Genomic DNA, 23,984 nt, shown 5'->3' with positions numbered 1-23,984 from the left:
GGATTGGTTCTTGCAGTGACTTCTTAACGCTTCATTCGATAATAATTGATCTCACTGAGGCTGGAGCACACATGGATACAGTTAACATTGAAGGAAAAACTCCATATGATGCTGCAACAACTGGTGAGTTATTCTCTCGCTCGATAATAGCCATGCATTCACGCTATGAACACGGTGACAAAGAGGCTCAATCACACTTGAAAAAGATGACACTGTTATTTTTTTCACTACAACTACAAAGTTATCACAATAGCATCAATATTTTTGTTACGATTCACCTTATTGTACTAGCTTTTATTTATTCGTTATAGCATCTTGTTCTTACAACTTGATGCGGTGAAAAAGCATTAACTAAATAGCTTTCGATAGTATAAGTAATTCAAAAAGAGTATCCGGTGACAAGTTTCTTGAAAAAATAATATTGAATAATGTTACGTGAAGAAAAAGTATCCCAAGCCATTATCGGCATCTACCTTAATTTTCATTTCAGTTTTTATGAATGTTCGCTGTAATTTTTATAATATTTTATAATTACTTACACATCTTTAATATCCATTTGAAGAAGAAATACTATTAAGATTCTCATACACTACCAATTATTTCCGGTTTTCCGTGTTACAGGTGTTGCTGAGATAATACTTCGAAAGCAAACTAAACTTTCATTAAAATGTATGGCGGCTAAAGCAGTAAAGACATACAACTTGTCCTACTGTGGTAGCGTGCCACGTTCGCTCGAAAGTTTTATAGAGCTGCACGGACCCGGACTTAATCAAGGGTAACTACTACGTGACTATTGATTCCGAGACAAGAATCATCACTGTTGTCACGTCATGTTGTAGGAAATTTTTAAATCCCAAATTCGGTTTTCATGCTATTTTTGACAAGATTTTCAAACTGAATTACTATTGTTAGACACGAATCTGAGAATTTAATCAACCACACAAATATGGTGCGTCAAAGAGTGAACTTATTTTTGCTACAAAATATCCAACATTCAATATTTGAATTCCTTTTCTATACATGATAAACTCTGAAAATGCTACAGCTAGGTGCTAGATAATATGAATTTCCCTTGTAATATCACGGTTTTTGGAGCTCAATTTGAATTTTTCTCTGAGTGAACATAGTACACCACTTCCACTACTTGAATAAGTGGATTGTGTAATGATTTTCTAAGCGTTAGGCACTTGATCAATGGTTTGGCATCCATGTAAAAAATTTTTTAAGATCTCGCAACAGAATAGGAAGCTAATCATTCTGACGTACCAACTAATGAGCTGTACAATTGATGCCTTTTGAATATTATAATATTAGTGAACAGAAAAGAGTGTAAGAACGAATGATTCAAATGAAAGTTTTTATTTCTATTTTTTAACTCGACTTTTTTGTTTTAGTCTGTTGTAATTGTTATAGACACTTCTAAAGTGATCTGTGGTGCAGTAATAAAAGTACCTGCGGTTACTGAATTAGGTTTTTTTTCAATACTCTTTTCGTTTACTTCTTACGAACTAGTCACATTTTTAACTTTATATTATATGTATAGATAGAATTTAAATAACATCTATCTTATTTTAGTGATATATCTCTAATAAGCATAAGTAAAAGTAATCTTGACTTCTGTAGTTTTTTTTTTCCTTCACATTACAATTTGCTTCGAACTATTAAGCTATGTATAATGCAAAATATTTTGTATTCGATTCCCGCGTCGCAGATGTAAATCGATATAAAATGGATTCGACTCGAATAATGATTATGATATTTGAATTAGCTTGTCTAAATTGTCAATTCAACGGATTTGATTGTTATTTATTATAATTAATTCGATTACCTAAGATAACATCTTGCCAATTAGTGAACGAGGTTGGTTCGATTTTATATTAAATTCACATTATTTTACTAAATTAGATGATCAGATTATATTCGAGGTCATGCATATCGCTCTGTCAACTATAGATGAGAAATTTGAACTTTATCTCAATCACGGTAATTGAAAGATTAATTAGCAAATCACCTGCGCTTACTGATATCTTTTTACTATGGCAAATTTGACTGTAAAAATTATAATTTTGTATAAGATATAAATTATTTCTATAACATACATAATTTTTATACTGTTTGAATTCGTTCTGCAAATTTACCGGTGGGTTTACTTTATTATTATAAACTTCTAGAAAATTAAATGAAACTTGCATACTCTGTGAAACAGTTGATGTGCAATACCAGCTGGATATCTCTAAATATCAAAAGGAACGAACGGGTGTCATTTTTTTTTTATACACATTTTATTGTTATCACAATATCTAAAATAACAATATTCGCTCAGTGTTCCCAAATTTTTTCTAAGTAAGATATTATGTTACGGACGTTTATTAAACTACCCAGATAACAACGTGTGTGTAAATTTCGCATTAAAAAAATAAAACCACAATGGTTGAAAAGTGTTGCTAGCAATATTAGAAAAAGGTGTGTCCTCAATTGCTATCAAAATCAGATCAACCTATTCTAAGCAAAATTTGTCAACACAACTGCTAAATGCAAGCTAGCTTTGCTATACAATAAAATAATACAAAAGTGATTTGCTGTAAATCTGCTGCGCAAAACTTATGATGCTAAATAAATAATTAGTGTACAGGCAACAATTATTGCGGCAAGTGGGATAGACATTTTGCACAGATAAACTTTGTTACCTGGATACTTAATAAATATTTGACGAACTTTTTAAAATGGCTGTAAATTTTTATAGAACTTACACAGCACTACAGAATAATGACACGCTCATAATTTTGTCATAAATTTGATCCACTGAAGTGAAATATGTTTATATTTATGGTAAACGAAAATAAGATACAAAACAAAAGAAGATTTTATAATAATATAGTCTATTTTATTATTCTTATTTACATGCAGGTTTATTATTCAAATTGTATACCACCAAACTAACAAGGGGAGGGCGCGACCTTGAGATCACCGATTTCAAATTCCTTTTTATATAATAAAGTACTTCGCAATCTGTAGTCAAAGGTGTCCAGCAGAAAACGCAAATTTCAAGCTGGAATACTTGGAAAAGTCACGGAACTTCAGATTCCAAAAAGGGTATGAATCCCGATTTATTCAAATATTTATTGATCATTGACATAGTACAATTTAAACAAATAAGCTAATTGTCGTCTGCCGTAGTTTCGATTCGATGCGTGTTTGCATATTGGAATATTTCATGATTTTTTGTTTTTTCGTACTTTATTGGAAGCAACAGTTGATAAAACTTTGTAAAAAAAGAAATGTTGACTATCTTTTCAAGCAAAGTTGACCGGTTTAGATGTAACATTTTGTACGAAAGTTTTAGACTTAGATTCAAATCTTGCTGACTATTTTCACATATTATATTCTATCCCTATAGTCGGATATTCAGTTTATTTTATGTATAATTGTATAGACCGTATAAGTTCCGAACAAACGTCTCTCGAAGGGAAAAAAAGAAAGAAAAATAATATTATTTTACGTATGTATAAAGTATTACTATATCATTATATACAATATATTAAATCGAACTAAAGTGGTAGCGATTAGAAACAATCCGAACTACTTTTTTATATAGGAAAGAAAAGAAACATGAAATAATCTTTCCTCAAAAAGTCGTATTATAATAATGGCCTGTAAAAATTATTGTAATTCTTTCAAGCACATACCGAAATTAATTTCGTACAAAAATAGGTATTAAAAACTAATGTCTTAAGAACCAGCATGTTTTCTGTTTTTAGGACGGATGTGTGGAAGGTGAGCTGTTAATTATTTCCTATTTTACCAGTGACGTCGTCTACTGCATGTAAATTCTTAGAAAAAATGCTGAAGAGTAAGATAGAGACTGGAATTTAAAGAATAAAAACAACAGTTATAGTAATGTAAGTAAAGAGAAGCATAAATCGACTTAGAGATAACTGGAATACAATTCATTGATTTCATTTCATTTCACACACTGGTTTATCAACTAGAATAAATGCAGTAATTTCGCAATTTTTGCATCGCTACTAGTCTATCTAAATATGTATGCACGAATTTTATCATCAATTTGTGTATAATTTACCATACTTTGAACCCTCTTGCAGAACATGTCTACATACTTCCAGTCTAAAAATATCAAAAATAATACGTCGAATGTAATAGATTAATTCGTTTTACATGGCATATTGAAATTATTTTAGTGTCACAGAATTTTTTAGTTTCACTTAACCAGACTATTGAAGGTAAGCTGAGGCATCTATTCCACGTACACGAGGAAGATAAATAATAGGTAATAACAATAGGTATCGCATTACAGTTTAGATTGACAACAGCAGCTCAATTAATATTTCTATATACTTTACGGGGGCAATACTTAAACTCTTGTTCTGGGAATCATCATTTTCGCCCCTCGCTCGGTTGTTCTGCACGTCGATGAACGGGATAACGAAGTACCAATGTGCTGTCTGCAGATATAATTGGAAGCGCATTGTCACAGTGGTCATTTATCAAATGACTTACGCTATCGAAAACTCGGTCCTTAGTGCGAACCTAAAATTAATTTGTCAGAAATTGATCTCGAGAGTGTTAAGAGAAAGAAAATGCATTCATCGATAGCATGCGGGTACTCACCACGCCTTCGGGGTCTATAAGTAACAAATGTCTAGGTGTACCGCCGTTCATTCCTGTGAGAACATACTGCCCTGGAGAGCCTTGCGATTCTCTAACTAAAAAATCTCCATCCTAAAAAAAAAAAGAAAAAAAACAAGACAAATTTCGTCAAGCGATGCAACAGTAACTTTGAAAATCACAGGACTTTTGCTGTGTGTAATTGGAACCAATATAAGTAATTCCGATCACTAAAAATACTAATTTTTATTCGGATAACTTGGTACAGCACAAAAGTTTTGTAGTTAGTTTGAAAAAGCAAGCGATGTTTTTTTTTCTATTGTAAAGAGAAAAAGCAGCTCGATTATTTTTGTTGAGCCAAAAATTAATGGAAGGTCTGCAACGACTTTAAGGTAGTTGTATTCTGAACTTTAAAATTGAAGAAATTGTTTCGTTTCTGACAATACTGTGTTTGATGTTTGTTTTTTGAATGTAATCATTCGTGAAAGCTGCGGAACATGAGTAAAATTAGACACCTCATGCAGAATTCATTTGATTTTATGGTCAGAATTTTTCACTGCTCTATAATTGAATAGTATTTAAGTCTAAAATCTGAAACCGTACATATCGCGTCTGCTCTCCTGTAAAATCTAATGTATATCACTCATGTCACATTGCTGACAACACATGTTATTCACCATTCACCTAGTTATTGCAATTATAATGCTACAACTACGATAGAAATGAGTTGAAGGTAAATACTGGTTGAGTACTTGCCTTGGTAAGCATAGATTCAGCCTCCGCTCGACTTATGCTACCATGAAACCAAATCTCCCTTTTTAATTGTTGCTTTTGCGACTGCGGGCTCAATTTACTAACTTCAGGAATGGCGGTATTGAACGGTTCTGTGAAAGGAGAGACAGTATTAGTCGTTGCTGGTCCATCACATGAAATAAAGCATTTTAAACACGAAATCTGAAATACTAACGCATATCAAAGGCGTCTCTTTGTTCTCTGCGTGTATCACGATTTGCCGCTATAACAGTATCGTTGACATAATTGTGTTCCACAATGATGCTGCTTGATGACATTGCTGATGCAGTGTCAGAGCTCAAGTCTATTAAATTTCCAGTTTCTGGAAGAAGAGAAAAGAAAATAGATGTCATGAAAGAGAATGTCGATTGACTTGTTTCAGCGCATGTTGAACAAGAATTTCATTTTTTGTACCTGGCCACTGCTGCAGTTGTCTACTGCGATTACTTGACAGCGTATCCGTGAGTGATGAGCATTGGGAGGTACCAGCCACTCCGTGATTGTGATTAGAATGATGTTTTAGGTTTGGTAATGTTGATGCATTAATTGGTAGAGGAGGAACTGGAGGTGGCCCGATATCTGGGGGTACTTTACCAGGTAGATCGTTGTAGTAGTCTCTATCAGCGTCGCGTGGGTTTGTCAATGCAGTGCTATTTACAATAACAACACATTAGGTGGAGAAATGGTTTATAAAATTGTTTTAGACTTAATGAAATTGGCGAATAGGAGTTCCCATAATGATTTTAAAAAAATTTGGATGAGTTGCTAGAAAAATACCACTTTAAACGCAATTCCGTAGAAATTGAATGCCCTGAATAAATCACATTATTATTTTGAGGTTTGGGACATAATTTCTAACGATTACTAACGATGGTTTGGTGAGAAATTCTTTGAATCTTAATTCAAACGCTTGACCAATCGTTGCAATTACATCCTGTGCCAGTCCCCCGCCACATTCCAAAACGTAGCAGGCTCGCCAGTCTTTTAAGTTCTTAGCTATGTATGCAACAAAATCCAATGTGTCCTATAAAGATTAGATATATCGTAAATTCGAAATAAAAAATTCCGCCAGTACAATTATTATTCAAGATGTTTCTAAGAGCTACCGTGTCACCGCCAGAAGCAAAAGATATTCTTGGCATATCATGCTTAGCAACTATCGCACCAGTGTCAAGCATAGTTAACGCCAAACTGCAGCTACTTATAATCAGGTTTATGTTTGCTCCTGCATGTTCCATCCGTGGTTTATCGGCAATTGCTTTCAAGACTTTTCGATCGACCTGAAAAACGATAAAAAATCTACTGTTATAACCACTCTTCTTTTGTTTTCCTGCTTATTATCAACTTCTCTTAAAATTTTTCCAAACATACCAAAACGACTAATAAAAACGATATCGTGAAATGCTTGTATTGGAATTGAACTTTGTTGACCTATTCTTAATTGAGTCAATCATGACTTGAAATGTACTTCCGATTTCTTGACATTTTTATAACTTTCCTATGATTAAATAAAACTTTTGACCGATTTTTACATTTTCCAGGCAAGTGACTATACTGAAATAACATAACTAACTTACTCGTCTTTTCTTGTCAGCCGATTTGAGTCCAGCTGCTTCGCAGACTCTGTTTATACATTCTCTGCAAGAGCAATTAACAGGCTAGATTATGAAAGACTCAACTGTAATATAAAATGTAAATTAACATGGTATCATGCCTCACTAACATTGTATTATAATTGTAAGACAATCATTAGTTTTTGTTGGGTCTTTCAATCACGTCTCGTTTTGAGGAAAAAGTGTTAAAATAATTTACAGTCGGGAAATTGGGCATTTTCAGTGACTAGATTGACTAAAACAAAAAGTCATTGTGAATTTATAAAATTACAGGCTTATCGAGGTTCCTTAGGCATTAAATAAAATTTTTTTACTGCCTATTTTATAGAGTCAATTCTAATTTTTTTAATGTTATGTCCCAAAATATTTCTCCGACATTTGTAAGTTTTTGAAATTTCCTACTTTTGGGAGCATTCTCGTAATTCAGCAGGATTTCTTTCTAATTAAAAGAAGTATTATTTCCTTTGCGAACATGAAGTTGTGAAAAACATATGTAAATCATCTCTTAAACATATAATAATGTGAAAACAGTAAAGAAAAAGGTGATAATTTGCTTTGCGAAGTAATCTCCTGTGATACTTAACAAGAAATGACTAATCACTAAGAAAGAATTCGGTAGGTGTACAAATTGATCCAGCAAAGCTACATGTTATTAATCATCCTAAAGAATGTCGAATAGCCTGAACTATAGTTATCCAATTTCTGTGTTATAGAAACTGCGTTCAACTTTTCGAATTATTCATGTTACAGGCATGTGGTACAGGAAACAAGCAAAGAGTGACAAAACTAACTTAGCAACGCAGGATCTAGTCTCAAAATCCAGGCTCTTCATCGAAGTGTAGACCTCAAGACATCCAATGTACTGTAAAATTGGAACAAAGTATGATATTGCATGAAAGGAAATTATATGGGAATGAAAGGGAATTGTCAGATAATATCATTTATGAGAAATTCATACCCTGACTGCATATGTTATGCCTTCCTTGGTGACTTGGTTATCCGAATGTAACCAGCCCCTCGCTGGCTTACTTATGAAGCTTCCTCCACCTCCGCTAGACATCGCTGCTATGAAAATTAGACAAGAATAAAAGAAGTAAGAAAACGTATTGTTGATGATAATTTTTTAAACAATATCGAAGTTCTGAATGACATGTTAATAAGTTGTATTTTGTTTCAATGGTAAACGAAACGGAATCGAAGGTAATGCGATTTGTTATTAATTGTTGTTCTTGTGGGTTGTGACAATTGATTGAATGTTGTACCTACGTATTTATTTTAGGCTGAATGGTGCGACGAACGCAGCAAGTGTTCAGTTGAGGACAATTCGGAAACGCATGATAGGGTTAAAATTATTCAGCCTTGATGTCAATCAACTAATCCTTAGGTGACAATCCTTCTACAGAGTAAGACAATTTTATCTAAAATTACGTTGGTGAATCACGTCCTTTGCTCAAGTACAGTGAAACAGTAATAATTACATGATCATTTGACAGCTGACAGAAAGAATGGTTCACGGTCCGTGATTCCTCGTTTCATTCATATGCATGCACTAGGCAGTTAAAAAAGAAATATTAATGCGGATCATTCATGCGCGCCGTTTGAATGGCTCGACTCGGGTCTTTTGCACTCGAATTAATACGCGCATCGAATTCTGGGCCACTTTAACATGATTGATTAAATATTCGTCTATGCAAATGCCGTGTCTACGTATAATCGTGCTGTCGTACCAACCAGCAAAAAACCAACACAGTATCGTCTTGCGCCTGCCGCACCCTACGGAAATCAATTTGAATTATTTCACGTTTGTCCAGTTCTTGTTCGAACGCCGGTCGAGTTTCAAAAAACTTCAAAAAATTCCGAAGGATGTTGACGGTAAAATTTAAAGCTGTTTACCCTTGGCCAGATTTTCGTGATCGGTGCTCAGCAGATAAGTGAGCCTTCAGGCCATAAGAAGCTGTGTTAGCGAACTGGTAGCTTCTTTGTCGGCGCAAAAGAGAACTTCCAAGTTATGTGGCGCGTTGACTGAAGCTACTTAAATCCTTTACTTTCATGGGCATTAATGTCTTACATCGAGGTTATGCGCACGGAGGTAGGATATCAATGCCCGCATGCGTGACTGGCTTAGTTAATCGTCTTTAAGTAACGAAATTCTTCCTCAAAATACTGTAACGTCATTTCGAAGATCCAAAGGTTACCACGTGCATAGAAACGTCATGAATTTCCCACCCCATTGATCTTGCGCAAAATGTAGCCGAAGTGATGAAAGAGAGATATACATATCCGAGGTATTCATCGCTCTCAATTTGCATTTTGATTGGCTGAGAGGTAACGTATTAGCCAATCAGGTGTAGTGCAAGAGAGACAGATTATAACCAACGTGTACCTCTCTCTCTTTCTCTCACTTCTCCGCTACACTTTCTGTACACTCGAAGCTACCTCTAGTAGTATACGATCCAAGGATTCAATCCATAAGTGGTCTGTGTATAAGTCTATGGATTCAACGTGTTCTAAATACTTCCTGTACGGCAATAACGCGGCATGATCGGAGATTTGAAGGTTATGAGGATGCTATTCTGTTCGAAAATCTGCTAATCGAACACTTGTGTTAGGTGCTACACTCTCATTTTGGGAAGTGATTGTAGAAAGTACACCGTGTGTGACATGTGGCGGGTGGGATAAAGGAAACACAAGCACTGCGAACCGCTCATAAATTCCTATTAGTACAGTTAAACAAACGATCGTTCGTATTCCCTTGAAATACTACATGTGATAAACACAGCAGAATATTGAAAGATGGCGGGTACAAGTTGCTCCGCTTTTTCTCACGATGGAAAATATCTAGCCAATTGTGGTAGCGACGGTAAATTGAAGATTTGGGAGACAGCCACAAGTAGGTTGAAACAGGAATACATACCAAATTTACATCTGTCATCGCCCTGCAGTGTCCTAGCATGGATCTCCGTTACCCGTCAATCAAACTCCAACTCGGTAAGCCATGTGCGCGTTATATAACTTTGTCTACTTTATTAATTAATTACTCAACCAATTTATTATCAATCCTGTGACACCCATCCCAATTATGCCCATCTTTTTATGTGGTATAAATTCAACCCGATCGTTCACCCCCAGAAATAATACACATATTCACTCCAATAACCGGCATAGGTTATGTCAAACAATCGAGACGAGGTTGAATCTAGCAGCCCGAATTCGCAGTCAAATGTTCTAATATTCATTCCAATAAGGTAGTGAAGTCAGAAAATCAAAATTTAGTAAAATACCTCGAACCCCTGATATTTTTATATAATTATGAGGATAAAACAACTGCATTTTTCTCTTTCCAACAAGTTGAATACGTTTGATTTCTGACTCCTGCTGCTAGCTTCAGCTTCATACAACCGAGCATTCTTGTAACCCTCCAAATTTTTTTTTATGAATTTATGAAACGAATTATGATTATTCTGCGACTAATCTTCGCTCACTTGGACTGTAGATGCTTTAACTATCGCTTATCCATTGCGATCTGCAGCGTCGATTCGATGTAGCCTTTCATAAACTGTAACAGTCTTGTTGTAAGCATTTAAAGATTGTTCAATAGCTGACTAACGAATCTTGTGTAACATGTCTGACATTATGCTAAAGAGCAAAAATAATCGCTCATTATTTTGTTACAAATCTGGCAGTTGAAAAGAACCTTCGTTTTTGAATTTTAGAGTTCGCGTTTCTCAAGAAGCTTTGGTCAAATTACAGAGACTCTATGAAACCTCGAAACTTTGAATATCTGGAACATATCTGAATTTACATTAAATTTTTAGTGTTGTGATTTCAGAATTAAGAGAAGTCATTGGCTGTACTAATCAAAAGTCAATATAATTTACTGTTCATTTGTTCAGAATCAATATTATGTGAAAGAACTCGACATATTTATAGATTACTAAATATTGAAGTTAAATTTATCTTTTAACGAAATCTTTAAAATTTAAAATAACTTTGAAATGAATTCATTCATAAAATATGTGGCATATTTTGTTTTATTACAATGTACTGAATTAAATTAAATCAAATTAAAACAATCTTAATTCTGCGAAGTAATGATTTTTCTTAAAAATGCATCGTTATATCGAAGTTACAAAGTTTGACTTTATCCCATTTTACCATTTTTCATTTACTTCCAATCTGAGAAAGACGAAATCTGTGCTCTGCAGTATAGGAACATATCTGTTAGGTTTCACCATGGAAGAAGCGAAAGAGAAAATCAGTATCCGAGGAGCCGGAGAGCATTGGAATGGTTGCGATGGGTTCGGTTAATGGGAATGTCATTCTCTATGATGTAGCGGCTGCCTCAGTTAGTAAACAATTGGAGTCGGGCCACACGGGAGTAATAACAGCAATCGACTGGTCAGATTGTAGCGGCTTGTTCACAGCTGCGGAAGACAAGATGATTGTTCACTGGAATATCCAGGACGATTGCGTCAAGGCCAGGTTTAAGTCTGGCAAGGAAAAAGTGACGGCTATCGCTGTTGTTCATGGCGAAAATTCCATCATCTCAGCTGGAAAAACTATCAAGTGGTGGGATTTGTCTAACCAGCGTGTCATTACGAGCTTTACGGGACATGCCAGTTATGTAACTTCCCTAAACCCCATAAAAATGAATGGCAAAAGTATCTACCTTATCAGTGGAGCCAGCGGCGATAGGCAATTGAACATTTGGTCATTGAATAAGGTAAATTTCTCATTGATTTCTAAGAGTTTTCGATTGCTATACAAAATTTGTCACAGATATTGGAATTTAGGTTTTTACTTAGTATGGATTTTGCGCAAGATTGATTTTACTTGTCCAGTAAAACCAGGTTATCGGCTACTTCACCCTTATATTTTATTATTCAAATGCAGGAAAATAGGGACAAGAACTCTGTGGCTATATTAGTGATGCAGGATGAGGCCACTTCGGTAACAACGCACGTTGTCGCAGACTCACAAGTCGAGGTATTGGCAGTGACAAGGTCTGGTAAAGCCCATTTATTCAAGCATCAACCAAACGGGCGAAGTTCCAAGCCTCTTAAACCGACACTTGACGTTGTGGTCAATTCAAGTCGTGGACAGAGAGAAAGTGTTCAACAGATTCAAATTTTAACTGCTAAACTGACGGTAGACTCGCGGATGCTTTTGGCGTATGGTTCATACCTTAATGTATCCTTCGAAAAAGTTACGCCTGATTTCTCAGAGAAAGTACAATGTCTTATGAGGCTTGGTGCAAAGATATCGAAGGAAAGAAATGAGCTCGCAGTTTCCAAACTTAAACCTACGGAAGTCGATGGAGAGGTCCAATATTTAGCCACAGGTAATATTTTAATTTAGCTGTAAAGAAATAACACTATACATATATTTTACTGCAATATTTTGCCCTTATTGTAATACCCTACTATGATAAATATGAATAAATCGCTATATTCATTTCTTGAAGATTGCAAATGATTGGAATGTCTGCATTACGGCTCCTTTACTCTTAATTTTTTTTCCTTTTTTAGGAACAGCCACTCCAATAATGAAAAGGAGTCGATCGAATGCTGCAGGTTCACAATTACCAATGGAAGTTAGATTAGAAAATCTCAGTTTAAAAACAGCAGCGAATACACCGGGCGAAGCACCTACAAAAGCTACCAATATGGCGCAACTACTCATGCAAGGTTTACATAGCAAAGACAAAACTATACTTCGCGACGTCTTAATGAGGCGGGATGAAACGTTGATCAAAAACACGGTATCTAGGTTACCAGTCGAGACGATTGCTCCATTGCTCAAGGAACTCACCATCTTGATGCAAGGGAAGGCATACACGTACGTTCAAATTTTATTTGACGTTTTTCTTAATACGACGTTATGCTCACTGCTCGCTGTTTTAGGACCAAAATAGCCATCACCTGGCTGAAAATGTTGGTTCAACAATTTGCGGGGCATTTGTTGGCCTATCCGGACATTGGTGATTTATTGGGACCCATTCTAGGTACTGTGGACGCAAAATTGAGTCTGTTGCCACAATTGTGCAGACTTAAAGGGCGTGTTGCTCTTGTCACTGGACAAATCACACAAGCTGCTGAAAAACGGGAAAGAATCAACGAGGAGAGTCTCCTCGTTTATCAAGAGCCAGGTTTGTTTTGTTGATTATGAAATGCCGGATGAATGGTCATAGTGTGATTGAAAAACATGATCTCTGATACTGCGGTTTGATGCTCTATGTTACCACTCGTAATAACATATTGATTTGAAGAAACCAAATTTTATTGCTTTATATATAAAGCTTTAAATATTTTCCAGCTTATTTTTCTTTCGATTTCAATTTTCTTTACAATTTTGATCAATATTTAAAAATGCGGCGTCATTGTGCAATGAGATGAATGAAAATGGAAGTTGATGTAAAAATCAACGAATATAAAACATAATTAATTTCTGATTTTTTAAATGAATTTTTAAGAAAGATACTTTGACTTCTGAATCTCGATTGAAAGATTGGCGTATTACTTCGAAAAGTTGCATGGTTTTGACCGTGGCATGTTGGATGAAGCGTATATTTTACATCGTATTCGAAATTGATATATCATTCGACGCAAACTGGTTTTGGAACTGTTCTAGCGAAAAGTTAACATTCATTTGAGAATTATGAAATTGTATGATTAACGCGTAAACTTTTTTTTTTTTTGCGAACAATACCGGATTTATTTATTATGTTACACGAGCGGTCAAATTTTGATTTGAATAGATTCTTCAGACGACGACACTGAGGTAGAGGAACTGGCATCTGGAAGTGAATCAGATGATATTTGGGAGGAAGCTTCTGACCAAGAGGCAAATCAAGAAGCTGACGAAGCGAATAATCAACCGGGCGATGATGATGAGGATGACAACGATGAGAGTGACGATGACGAAGGTGACGACAATGACGATATATCAATGTCTAGTTGAACTTGTGAAGAAAACAGAAACAAGTAAAATTGGGGCAAATTTTTTACAAGGAAATGTCTGCTATTTCTTTCAAGTAAACCTTTTGAAATCACTTTGCCACCTTGAAATCAAAAAGGAGGAACGTGATGTTGATTAACGAATCTTCTTTCTTTTACCAGTAATTGAATGTATGATATAACAAAAGCCCGAAGGAGCTGGATAATTTCACTGTTTCGTAAAAGACTGCGAATTAATTAGGGCTAACTTATGTTGACGTTGTTCTTTTTTTTTTATTTACGTTGATTCAGTGTTCGTTCAGTATAAAACTTGCTGCATTATATTTTTTTAAATGTAAATATAAATTGTAGATCTTTAAACTCGTTTTGTGGAAAGAAACAAATTTACCAAATTTTCTTATTTCCTTTACCGTTTTCACTTTTTACTGACGCTCTTTTTTTTGTAACTAACAAAGTGATTAAAGTATACAGATATATCCACTTTAAATTTTAAATTGTAGCCTCTTCTGTAGAACTTGTTCAGGCTAATCGTCGGTTTCACTGGCTGTACTTGTGCACCAGGAATTCTAGGAAAATCACACCCAGTGCGAGCCAAGTGCAGCCAGTGAAAGACACTACCAGTGTTGCAGATTCTCATTGAAATACGAAAATTTACCGAATTCAAAGAACCGTTGCTAATTGTAGTATACAGTTTGGGAAAATTAATAAAAGAAAGAAAATTTCATAGGTTTACGTACATATGTGCACATTATATTTTTATATCATCGAACTGTTATCAATTTACGAATGAGAAGCTATATGAGTAAATTTTCGCCTACCCATTATGAAAATATATCCTCTAAATTACGTTAGACACGTAACGATCCGGATTTTATATGGGTTAGGCGAGTCTATTCCGATTAAATAATGTGAATAAACAAGAATCTATCTAATTGAATGTTGTTTCAAAATATCTGAATCTTCAAAAACCTTGTCTACTTGTTATATCTGAATAACATTAATGATTGGTATCACTCGTGCAAAGATAGAAAGTTCGTTTTAATAATCGGTATTTTATTCATTTTGTTCATTACGTTTAATACTCGTTCCATTTTTAAATATAGACTTATTCAACACAAATGTGTAATAGAGTTATCGATACATCTATACCACACCATTAAAACTATACTGTAAGATGACAAATCTTCACTTTTCAAGTTATTGCAGGATGCATAAAAATCTATAGGCATATATAAATATCTGACTTCAAATTTTTATGTGAGTTTCATACGGTAATGTAAATATGTTGGTGACCATTGATTTATTTGAAAGAAAGAAATATTTCACTCTAGAGCTTTTTCTCAATTTGTAACATGATTTATATTTTAGAAACATTGAATGAATAAGTGCCAGTAGTTGACTGATTTACATTCATTGTAATTCTGTTTAGAATGTATTGATCAAGAATTATCAGTGGTAAAAAATTATCGTTTGAATAAAATGTAATTGAAATTTTTATCAATGTAAACATTACAGTATTATTCTCGAGGCGCAACATTTAAGTGGTATAACTGTATAGATACAAGAAAATAAATTACGTTGTACATATACGTTTTGATCGTCTCCAAATACATACAATAAATAAAATGATAATGTATCTAGTGAGTACATTATTCGAATAATATTCAGGATATTTTTTTTTTACTTACGTTAAAATATCTAGAATTCAATACTGAGTTCGTGAATATATATATCTAAGAAAACGAATGTTAACGGTATGATATTTGGACTTAGCAGTTCTAACCTTATACATTCTAGTTTTACAATAATTATTAAGACTAACGTAACTAATAGTTTAATATGTGCAGACTGGGTTAGACCTGGTTAGTACATACACAGTGTATGCTGTTTATAGTAGGACACTCTTTTGAGAACTTTTTCTTCTGGCTTACTTATAATGATCATGTCAGTCGTTTGTAAATCAACTTTTAAACCGCTACTTTCAATGTCCTGCAATTTGTTTCTTACGCTCGTATCTGAGGATAAACGTGTTTGTGAATAAACACAAGTTTTTCTTTCCTCTCATCACAAATCGGGACTTGAACTACCCCGGCGAACGTAACGGTTGAAATAATCCGGTCGCCAACACTTGCAACTTCCTGGTACGAGGAACCAGTCGTAGTACAGTCGTACCTGTAAACAAGCAAGTAAAACAACATTTCGTTAACATCGCAGGTCAGTGAAAGAACTTGGAAACTATTTTTTTCGATGACGTGACAAACATGGCGTCGAAAATTCAGAGTCGAGAAAATTACTTTCATATGTTGTGGTCTTTTAACTGCTTAAGATTTGAAAATATGAATGTTCACAGCCGTGCAGGCGATAGCGAACCGATGAAAGACTCTACTTTTAACTCTCGAGAAAAGAACGAGCAGAACGCGAAGGCTGAAGTTGCGAGGTGGGTCGTAGATGCGACCAATATGGCGACCACTTTACAATTGAAATCGCGTTATCGAGAAAAATCATGCACTGAACATGAGCATACACAGGTATGTATGTATGATGTACGTACCTGAAAGCATCCCATGTCATCAACGCCATCGCAATGCTGTTGTTGCTGTTGCTGGAACTGAGACCCACTGTTGCTTCTGGCCTCACTTTCGCCCGCGCGTTTCTGCAAGTACTGTTGATAATTTTGGAAATCGTGAACCGGCGGCGGGGATCCAGCAACGGGTTCCCTGGGTCCTGGCAATCTGGCGTTTTGATTTTCCTCCAAGAAGGTGTCAGGGTAGAAGATTTCCGCCACCAACAAGCTAGTCCATCTGGGCGACGACAGACATCCGCCGTCCAAGTAGTGGCATCTGGTTTGCCTATCCGATAAACAACATGAAATTATAAGAATGAATTGCCCCTATAATAATTGTATGCCCATAGAACGTCTCAAGGAAACAACCCGGTGTACCCTATCGATGCTTCGTACTCAAGACCGTGAATTATTCACTCACATGCATCTGGTGATTTCGATCGTCTGGGTGAAGTATCCTTCGTATGGTATTTGCACAACGTAACGCCAAACGCCTTGATAATTCTTGGCGAATACCGGTGTGGCGTACTCGACCTTAGCAGGACAAGGAGTCGGCGGGCCTGAGTATTCGGCTGGTGCTTCCTGCGGCGGTGTTCTCTGACGATATTCCGGTGTCGGAGGATCGTCTCTGCGTTCTGCAGCTGCCGAAGCTAGAGGCTCACCCTGAATCGCCTTGTAGAGCATGCAGACTCTGCATGCATAATATACTTGGTGTTATGACCATTTCCTTTAGGCTACTAAAACCGTTCCTGAACTGTATTTGTTTCCTTACTTTATGTATTAATACTTACACGCCACCGCCACTTTCACAAAATTTTCGCCCAGTCCTCGTCGCATCTTTTTCCGCCGCTACGGGCTCGGTTTCCGATGCTGCCCTCCCAGCCGCGTCTGTATTCGTTGCTGATCTTTTAGTTATGCTACGTTTTTCATCTGTATCGACACTGTGCAGTAACAAAGTGAGAAATGAAAAATTACCAATGCAAATCAATTTCTGGGACAAAAATTGTTAAATAATATGATGTATGATATAATCATATCGCACTATGAGTCGTTAAAGATACAATCGGATCCGAAATCTGTTTCTATCTTATTAGATTTGTTTTGATATATTTAAATACAATTCGATGTAATCACATTTCGCTAAGCTGTGGGTTTAGTCATTATGTATAATGTCATACAGGTCAGTGTACGGTCAGATGTGGAATATCACACATAACATTTGCCGTAAATGTAAGAATAGCCGGGTAAAATATGAGATTTGACCTAAATAACATGCAATTTTTCAAAATATGACTAGAATGGCCGTCGTATTTGGACATTGATATTCAAATCTGATTGTACCTGTATGGTCATATTTGGCATTATATTACGGATGTAGAAATATAAACATTGAAAGAAAAACTTACGAATTTTGAGAGAATGGTTCTATCTTTGCAACTTTTGGCAGTGAGTTGTCAGCCTTTAGGATCGGTAGAGCCTTGCTCAAGAACTTCAAGGTGTGATTGCGCAACAGTTCACTGAAAGAATTTTTACTTGATCTTAATCGCTGTTTCTTTTTTTGCTACAACTGTAACCCGCGATTATCTGGACTTATTCAACGCTCTCGAATCTACTTGTTACCAGTGAATTTCGCGATGTTATATCGGTTATGTATTACTATGTATGTTTCATACTCTTGTTAATTAAACTGAACGATTAATCTTCAACGATACGATCGATGACCTCTGCTATACAGATTCGTAAATGCAATGAGTAATGGTTATTATACTTTAAATGATTATTTTTTTGTGTCAAGAACTTTGGCATCACTATAACGGATCAAATTTACTCAGTATAACAAACAAGCACATAAATAATAAAAAAGAAAGCTGATGATAAGAAATAACTTTCTGCAGCTGTGTTTTGTAATAAGGTCTTATCGCTTGGCGAGAAAAACAAAAGAGTGAAAATATATTACGCAGAATATCGACCTATCATAGTAAGTTAATTATTCACGCGATACGTGAGAAAAATTCTTTGCACCGTAGTTATTTGTAATATACAGTTTAGGGTGGTTAATTTTTTTTACTTCTTTTTTTTCTTCTTACGTGCCATTCGGAAAATTTGTGACGAATACTGAAAAAGATTGTCGTAAAACCTGGAGGAGGTGGAAAAATATTTAGTGGTCGATACCAATTATTATAATATTTTTTATTTATTCTTATGTGTACACCTTACGGACTTATATATATATATTAGTTTAATTTTTTTAGTATCGTGGTCCGATTAATCGGTCACCCATCAACAGCAAACCGTATGTAACAATTCCGCAGTTGTCTGTTCTCGTCTTTTATCCGGAAGATTAATCGTCTCGGAGAAATTTGGATAACAGTTTTTGCTACCGAAAGAGGAGTATCATATCACCTTTAATGTCTCTATTTCGTTTCCAGTACTAATTTTTATGAACAATGATTAATTAGTCCACAATACGAAAAAAAATAACAAACTAATCAAGTCCGTAAGGTGTACACATAAAAATATATAAAAAATATTATAATAATTGGTTGCGACTTGTAAATATTTTCTTACTTCATCCAGGTTTTACGACATCTTTTTTTGTTTAGTATTTGTCGTGAATTTTTCGATAGGCATCTTGGAGATAAAAAAAAAAAAAAAAAATTAAAAAGTAACCACCGAAATCGAAATCAAGCGTTTTAGTGTTTTTCGAATCCAACGAAACAGAACGACAAAAATAATATTAATACTTATAGTTGAAATAATAATGCAATTGATGTTATTGTTTTCTTACAAAGGGTACGAAGAGCCGAGAACGTTTTGCCGCATGGGATTTCGCGGTATATATCCTTTGTTCAGATCCCCGCATATGTTATGGACCGAGACGAATCCCTTGCCCTGTTTTCCGGGGTCTGCAAGATGAAAAATAAAGAAAAATTGAATTTTCTTGTACCCGTTTGAAACGAAGTATTTGCCACTGTTATTGAACTCGGTGACAGAATCGAGTTTATAAATATAAAACACAGTTAATCGTACCTTGGCATTCTTTATCGCTGTCCATGTAAGGCGGCGGTCTAACTTTTGGTGGTTCGGCATTCGGAGATTCTACAAAAGCGTAATAACCCTCCGGAGGTTCGCTTTCCTGTACCGCATCCTCGTTTTTTGAACGGTCGAAATTTGGCTTAGAAAAATCTTGACCCTCCGCCGAAGCGCATATCAGGACTAGCTGCAATCAATCGTACAATATTTGACCATATAATAAGGGACGTATAGTTTCTTTATTCTCAGGTTCATATATTACGTATTCAATTCATTTTCCGAAATTTCTGAAAATCTTAAACTTTCGGTGACTTCTTAGGTAGACGAAAATTTCGCTCGTTTATTCTAGAAAAAATCTCATTAAATCATTTACAGAAAAAGTCTTCTCATCTCGTTTGCGAGATATGTACCCTGTACATGATTTCACATGGAAAAACTGATTAATTCCGTGCAATTACGTAAAACGATCGAATATCTGAATATCAAATTAGCTACGGCCACTAAAAGCTGAAAATAATCGATGTGTAGATTAATCGAGTCCAAAAAAATTATCGAACACGATTCGATTGAATCGATAAAAAGTAATCGAATCAATTATTTCGTATTTTTTTCAAATGGTGCATACGGAACCAAAATTTCGTAAATTTCAGTTTGTAGTCTTAACAGCGGAAAAGTGTTTTCGATTTGATTTATAGTTTGACACAAAATATTTTTCAATTTCAAGTAAAAATATTCATTCATCTTTCACTTATTATATAAAATAGGTACTTAGAAGGTAAGACAATGATAATAATCGATACTTTAATCGCACGAATTGATATTGTATTGCATTGTTCATGGGAGTGAAAAACAAAAACCGATCGTGAGAGAAAATAATCGAGTTTGAAAAATCGATTATACTCGATTAATCGTGATAAAATAATCAATTATTTTCGGTCATTCGTACGATTTATTCATATAAAGCATATGTAAATGCGTGGCACGGAATTCCTGTTAATCCTGATCACGAATTGCGGTTCGGGCGTTCGTGGTACTGAATCATTGACACATGAGTATACCTATATAACGATAAAGTCGACGAATGCCGCGTGCGCAGAGGTATGCGAAGCCTCGTTTCGGTTAAGGGCAAGCCAGCAGTCGGACAGATACAAACATGACCCGTGTGCTGACGTTTGTTAACATACGGATCTATGCCGTTGAGTTGCTTTAGTAACGGTACCTGGTCCACTGACTGCGGCTATACATACCTATATATTAATATTACTGTGTGTATTGGAACGTATTTTAACAGTGGACGCATCGTTGGTTCCCTCGAGGTCGGATAAGGCGAAGCACCGTTGGACGAGTTTGTGAATGTTTTCTCAAAAAATACCTTGCTCCGATTTTATCGCATATTTCATGGCACCGATGAAAATTTGCATTTCAATCGAGGGAGTATTGATAAGGAGACGGTTGAAAATGTGGGTGAATTTCGAGGAATTAATATCTCGATAACCAACCTTTCAATTTCATTAGACATTGTTTTATTCAAAATTATGCAGATCAAGCTTTGTTTCAGTGTTAAAAAAAAAAAAAAAAAATTAGAATCAGTTGATAAGAAGCATTGTTGTTGACAGTGACATGTTTTGCGATGCTCACTATATCCCAAAAACTATCCAAGAGTAGTCTCCAAATCTGAAGTAAATAGGAAGCAAAACATGTCACCGAGCGCAACAGTTGCGGTTATTGTCAATGATAATGCTGCCTATTAACGGATTCTCATTCAAGGGTAATTGAACACAGCTGGATCTACATGCTTCTGAATACAATAAGCTTCAATTGAATTTAACAATTGATTGTTAAGCTATAAATTTCCAAAATTTATCCAATTTTTCAGCTGTCTACTCTTGAATACAGGATGGTTTCGAGTAAACGTTGCGGTATGTTGGGTTGCTCACAACTGCGGGGAAGAAATATCGGCAAAACAAACCTACCGAGTCATAATCACTTGAGTCAAGTCAAGTCAAATATAAATTACTTCAACTTGACTTCGCAATGCGATCGCTGGATTCTTCAGCATAGGTTATAAACAACGAAACAACGGCTTAGCCGAATTCGCACAACTTGTCAACACTACTTACCGATAACTCGGTAGGTCTGTATTACCGATATTTGTTCTCCCGAGTAGTAGGCAACGCAACGTACTGCGGCGTTTGCCCCGGAAACACCCCGTATTCTCTCTTAATGAAATCACGTGCGTTTCGAATAAACGTGACAATTATCTTTTTTCCACGTCTCATAATCAATTCAAAAATGTTGCATTGAGTAAATTTTAGCTATTCAACGCTGCGTTTTTTTTCTGTCATACTTCGCAACGATTCTTCTGCCGCGAGAACGCAGAGCGTCAGCTGGCATGTGGCGAACAATCGTTGTAACTTTTATTTCATAGATTTTTTTCAGTCTGTGAAATGGACTTTTGACACGTACAGCGTAGTTACGAAAATTTTTACTATATACTTATAATTCTTACAAATAAATAATATCAACTTTCTCGGAAATAATACAGGATAATGCATAATGTACACTGTTCGTCGATTTGATGCGAGCGATTGTTTGGATCAATTACGCGTTTTAAGCATGCAGTTACAAGTTACGCAATGTGATTTTGCAAGTAAAAGAACTTTCACGTAGATATTGGTATATTACATACCTACATTATACATGCCTCTATAAGGCGTATAATAACATTATATTATACCGTAACAACATTATAGTACGGAAATGAATGTCGTGACTTTGAGAGGAAGAAATTTCAACCTACTTACACGTGTATTATAACTTCCTCGCATAATTTATCATCCATCAGTTCTGGGCCGGTTTTGCGGTGTTACGCACGATTGGCTTTGCATGTGTTGTATCATATACCGTACGTGTGACATAGACTGCGTGGATTGACGAGGTGCTTCAACCGGTAGCAGCATACCAGTTACACGAGCATTCAAGTCCATTAATAAAATTTCTAATTTTCTTCACTTTTTATGTGACTACCAAACCAGATGCATTAAGGAGAACCGCAATTTGAACACCTGAGTTTACATCACTTTATATCGCGGTTGCTTTACATGAACGGAAAACTGGAGTTGTCGTTGGTTTGTTGTTCATTTAATTAGATAGCATTAATATGCGGTAAACGTGTCAGGAGGCTGGTCAGTTGCTTGACCACCTCAATTTATTTACCGTTTTTCATTGCGGAAATTTCTTTGCAGCTTGGCCTTCTTTTTATCACGTGGAACTTGTTTTTTCGAACTGATTTTAGCGCATCTAAATATCAGAATTAAATTACTTATAATATTACGGTAAATATATAAAAGCTTTTGATGAGTGGGTAAAAATTTTACTGTGCGGATTTGAAACATCACGAATTTTTCCTTGTCACTCTCTATTGATAATTGAACAGTTAATCTAAAATTTGGCTCTATTCTAAAGTATAAAGTGTAGCTAACTCACTTGACGAACACAAAATCAACCAAAACCTTTCAATAATCAGCTTGTTAGATGTCATAAATGAGTACTATAAAGTTTTTCATCTTTGACCAAAAGTCTGGTCATATAATCGTTTTCAAGTTGCGATTGGAAACAAAAAAGAAACACCTGTAGTAATTGAAGGTGATATTTACCGGAGGCTTAAGTCAATAAAAATTAGGAACGCACGATTCTGGCTAAAAAATGAAAATCGGTGAGCTGCATCGTAATACTCGCGTACCAGAAAATGTGGTGCAATTGGCTAATGTTTCAGTTGATAGATACTAAATGCTATATTGTCAAGCACCGATGGCGTTTAGACATTTCTGTAACACTTATTAGTTGTCACGTGGGATAGTTTACTGCGTTGTTCAGAATAAGTGTCATGTGAATTGGAACTGATCTGAGAATGAGTGTTAATATGGATAATAATCTAAATAATCTAAATAATCTAAATAAATGGAAGTACAGAATGCATATTTCTTATTGAAACCATGCATCGGATTCGACCTCAACGTTACCAAGATGCGAAATGGAGTTTCAATATCTTTGCTAGAATTTACTGCAATGGAACAACTCAAACAATGAGTACTGTGGATTTCCGGGGACACGAAAAAAAGAAATTTCAACTCACGATAAAGGTGCGAAAATTCATGATGTCAATCTGGCTGGTATCACCGTGAACCAGAAGTGATACAGATTTGTGGTGTCGGCGTAGAGTAAAGAAGTTGATCCTCGGGTGATTATCAACGTCACTGGAACAAGCGGACTCAGTCTCTTCTTCTGAGGTCTTCAGTCCATCGACTTCGGAAAGACTAAGCTCGTCGAGTCTAGACCGATGGCCCCGTTTACGTCCCCTACCTTTCCTCACTTGCCCTCATCCTCAATGGGTGGACGGGC

At 35.6% G+C, this 23,984-nt stretch overlaps 4 protein-coding genes across 8 annotated transcripts in view; 2 read left to right on the top strand and 2 right to left on the bottom strand.

Annotated features, from left to right (window-relative positions):
* The window catches only part of LOC124309662 (protein fem-1 homolog B), a 23,438-nt gene extending 5,371 nt beyond the window's left edge, over positions 1-18,067 (top strand). The window contains exons 10-13 of one of the 4 annotated variants that reach the window (XR_006909285.1): positions 17-123; positions 622-775; positions 2,908-3,093; positions 3,759-3,828. Coding sequence is in view for 3 of the 4 variants with exons in the window: in XM_046773514.1 (XP_046629470.1) it covers positions 17-123; positions 622-775; positions 2,908-2,962 (316 nt within the window). In the remaining variant the exon portion in view is untranslated. Of the gene's footprint in view, positions 1-16; positions 124-621; positions 776-2,907; positions 3,829-18,015 lie in introns of those variants that run through there. The other 3 variants (XM_046773515.1, XM_046773516.1, XM_046773514.1) reach the window with 3 other exon arrangements.
* LOC124309666 (SHC-transforming protein 1) lies at positions 3,101-8,724 on the bottom strand. 2 transcript variants are annotated; one of them, XM_046773520.1, is made up of 12 exons: positions 8,510-8,724; positions 8,298-8,449; positions 7,990-8,096; positions 7,823-7,893; positions 6,996-7,056; positions 6,525-6,698; positions 6,288-6,442; positions 5,833-6,068; positions 5,594-5,740; positions 5,383-5,510; positions 4,630-4,740; positions 3,101-4,548 (listed from the first exon to the last, which is right to left on the bottom strand). In XM_046773520.1, the coding sequence occupies exons 3-12, from the start codon at positions 8,089-8,091 to the stop codon at positions 4,396-4,398; spliced, it is 1,338 nt and encodes a 445-aa protein (XP_046629476.1). In that variant the 5' UTR covers positions 8,092-8,096; positions 8,298-8,449; positions 8,510-8,724; the 3' UTR covers positions 3,101-4,395. The 2 variants fall into 2 exon arrangements, with proteins under 2 accessions (XP_046629476.1, XP_046629475.1); XM_046773519.1 differs by having other exon boundaries at positions 7,990-8,093; positions 8,298-8,723.
* On the top strand, positions 9,565-14,697 carry LOC124309665 (WD repeat-containing protein 43). Its single transcript, XM_046773517.1, has 6 exons — positions 9,565-10,019; positions 11,257-11,754; positions 11,925-12,372; positions 12,560-12,869; positions 12,935-13,179; positions 13,789-14,697. The coding sequence occupies exons 1-6, from the start codon at positions 9,825-9,827 to the stop codon at positions 13,989-13,991; spliced, it is 1,899 nt and encodes a 632-aa protein (XP_046629473.1). The 5' UTR covers positions 9,565-9,824; the 3' UTR covers positions 13,992-14,697.
* LOC124309667 (uncharacterized) lies at positions 14,045-23,984 on the bottom strand. The gene is made up of 8 exons (XM_046773521.1): positions 23,719-23,984; positions 19,581-19,770; positions 19,339-19,456; positions 17,957-18,067; positions 17,342-17,491; positions 16,972-17,241; positions 16,539-16,836; positions 14,045-16,159 (listed from the first exon to the last, which is right to left on the bottom strand). Exons 1-8 carry the CDS (start codon positions 23,737-23,739, stop codon positions 16,052-16,054), a joined length of 1,266 nt encoding a protein of 421 aa, XP_046629477.1. The 5' UTR covers positions 23,740-23,984; the 3' UTR covers positions 14,045-16,051.

The sequence above is a fragment of the Neodiprion virginianus genome, chromosome 7, assembly GCF_021901495.1.
Source record: "Neodiprion virginianus isolate iyNeoVirg1 chromosome 7, iyNeoVirg1.1, whole genome shotgun sequence".
Classification (NCBI taxonomy): domain Eukaryota; kingdom Metazoa; phylum Arthropoda; class Insecta; order Hymenoptera; family Diprionidae; genus Neodiprion; species Neodiprion virginianus.
This window is presented reverse-complemented; position numbering and strand designations above follow the sequence as displayed.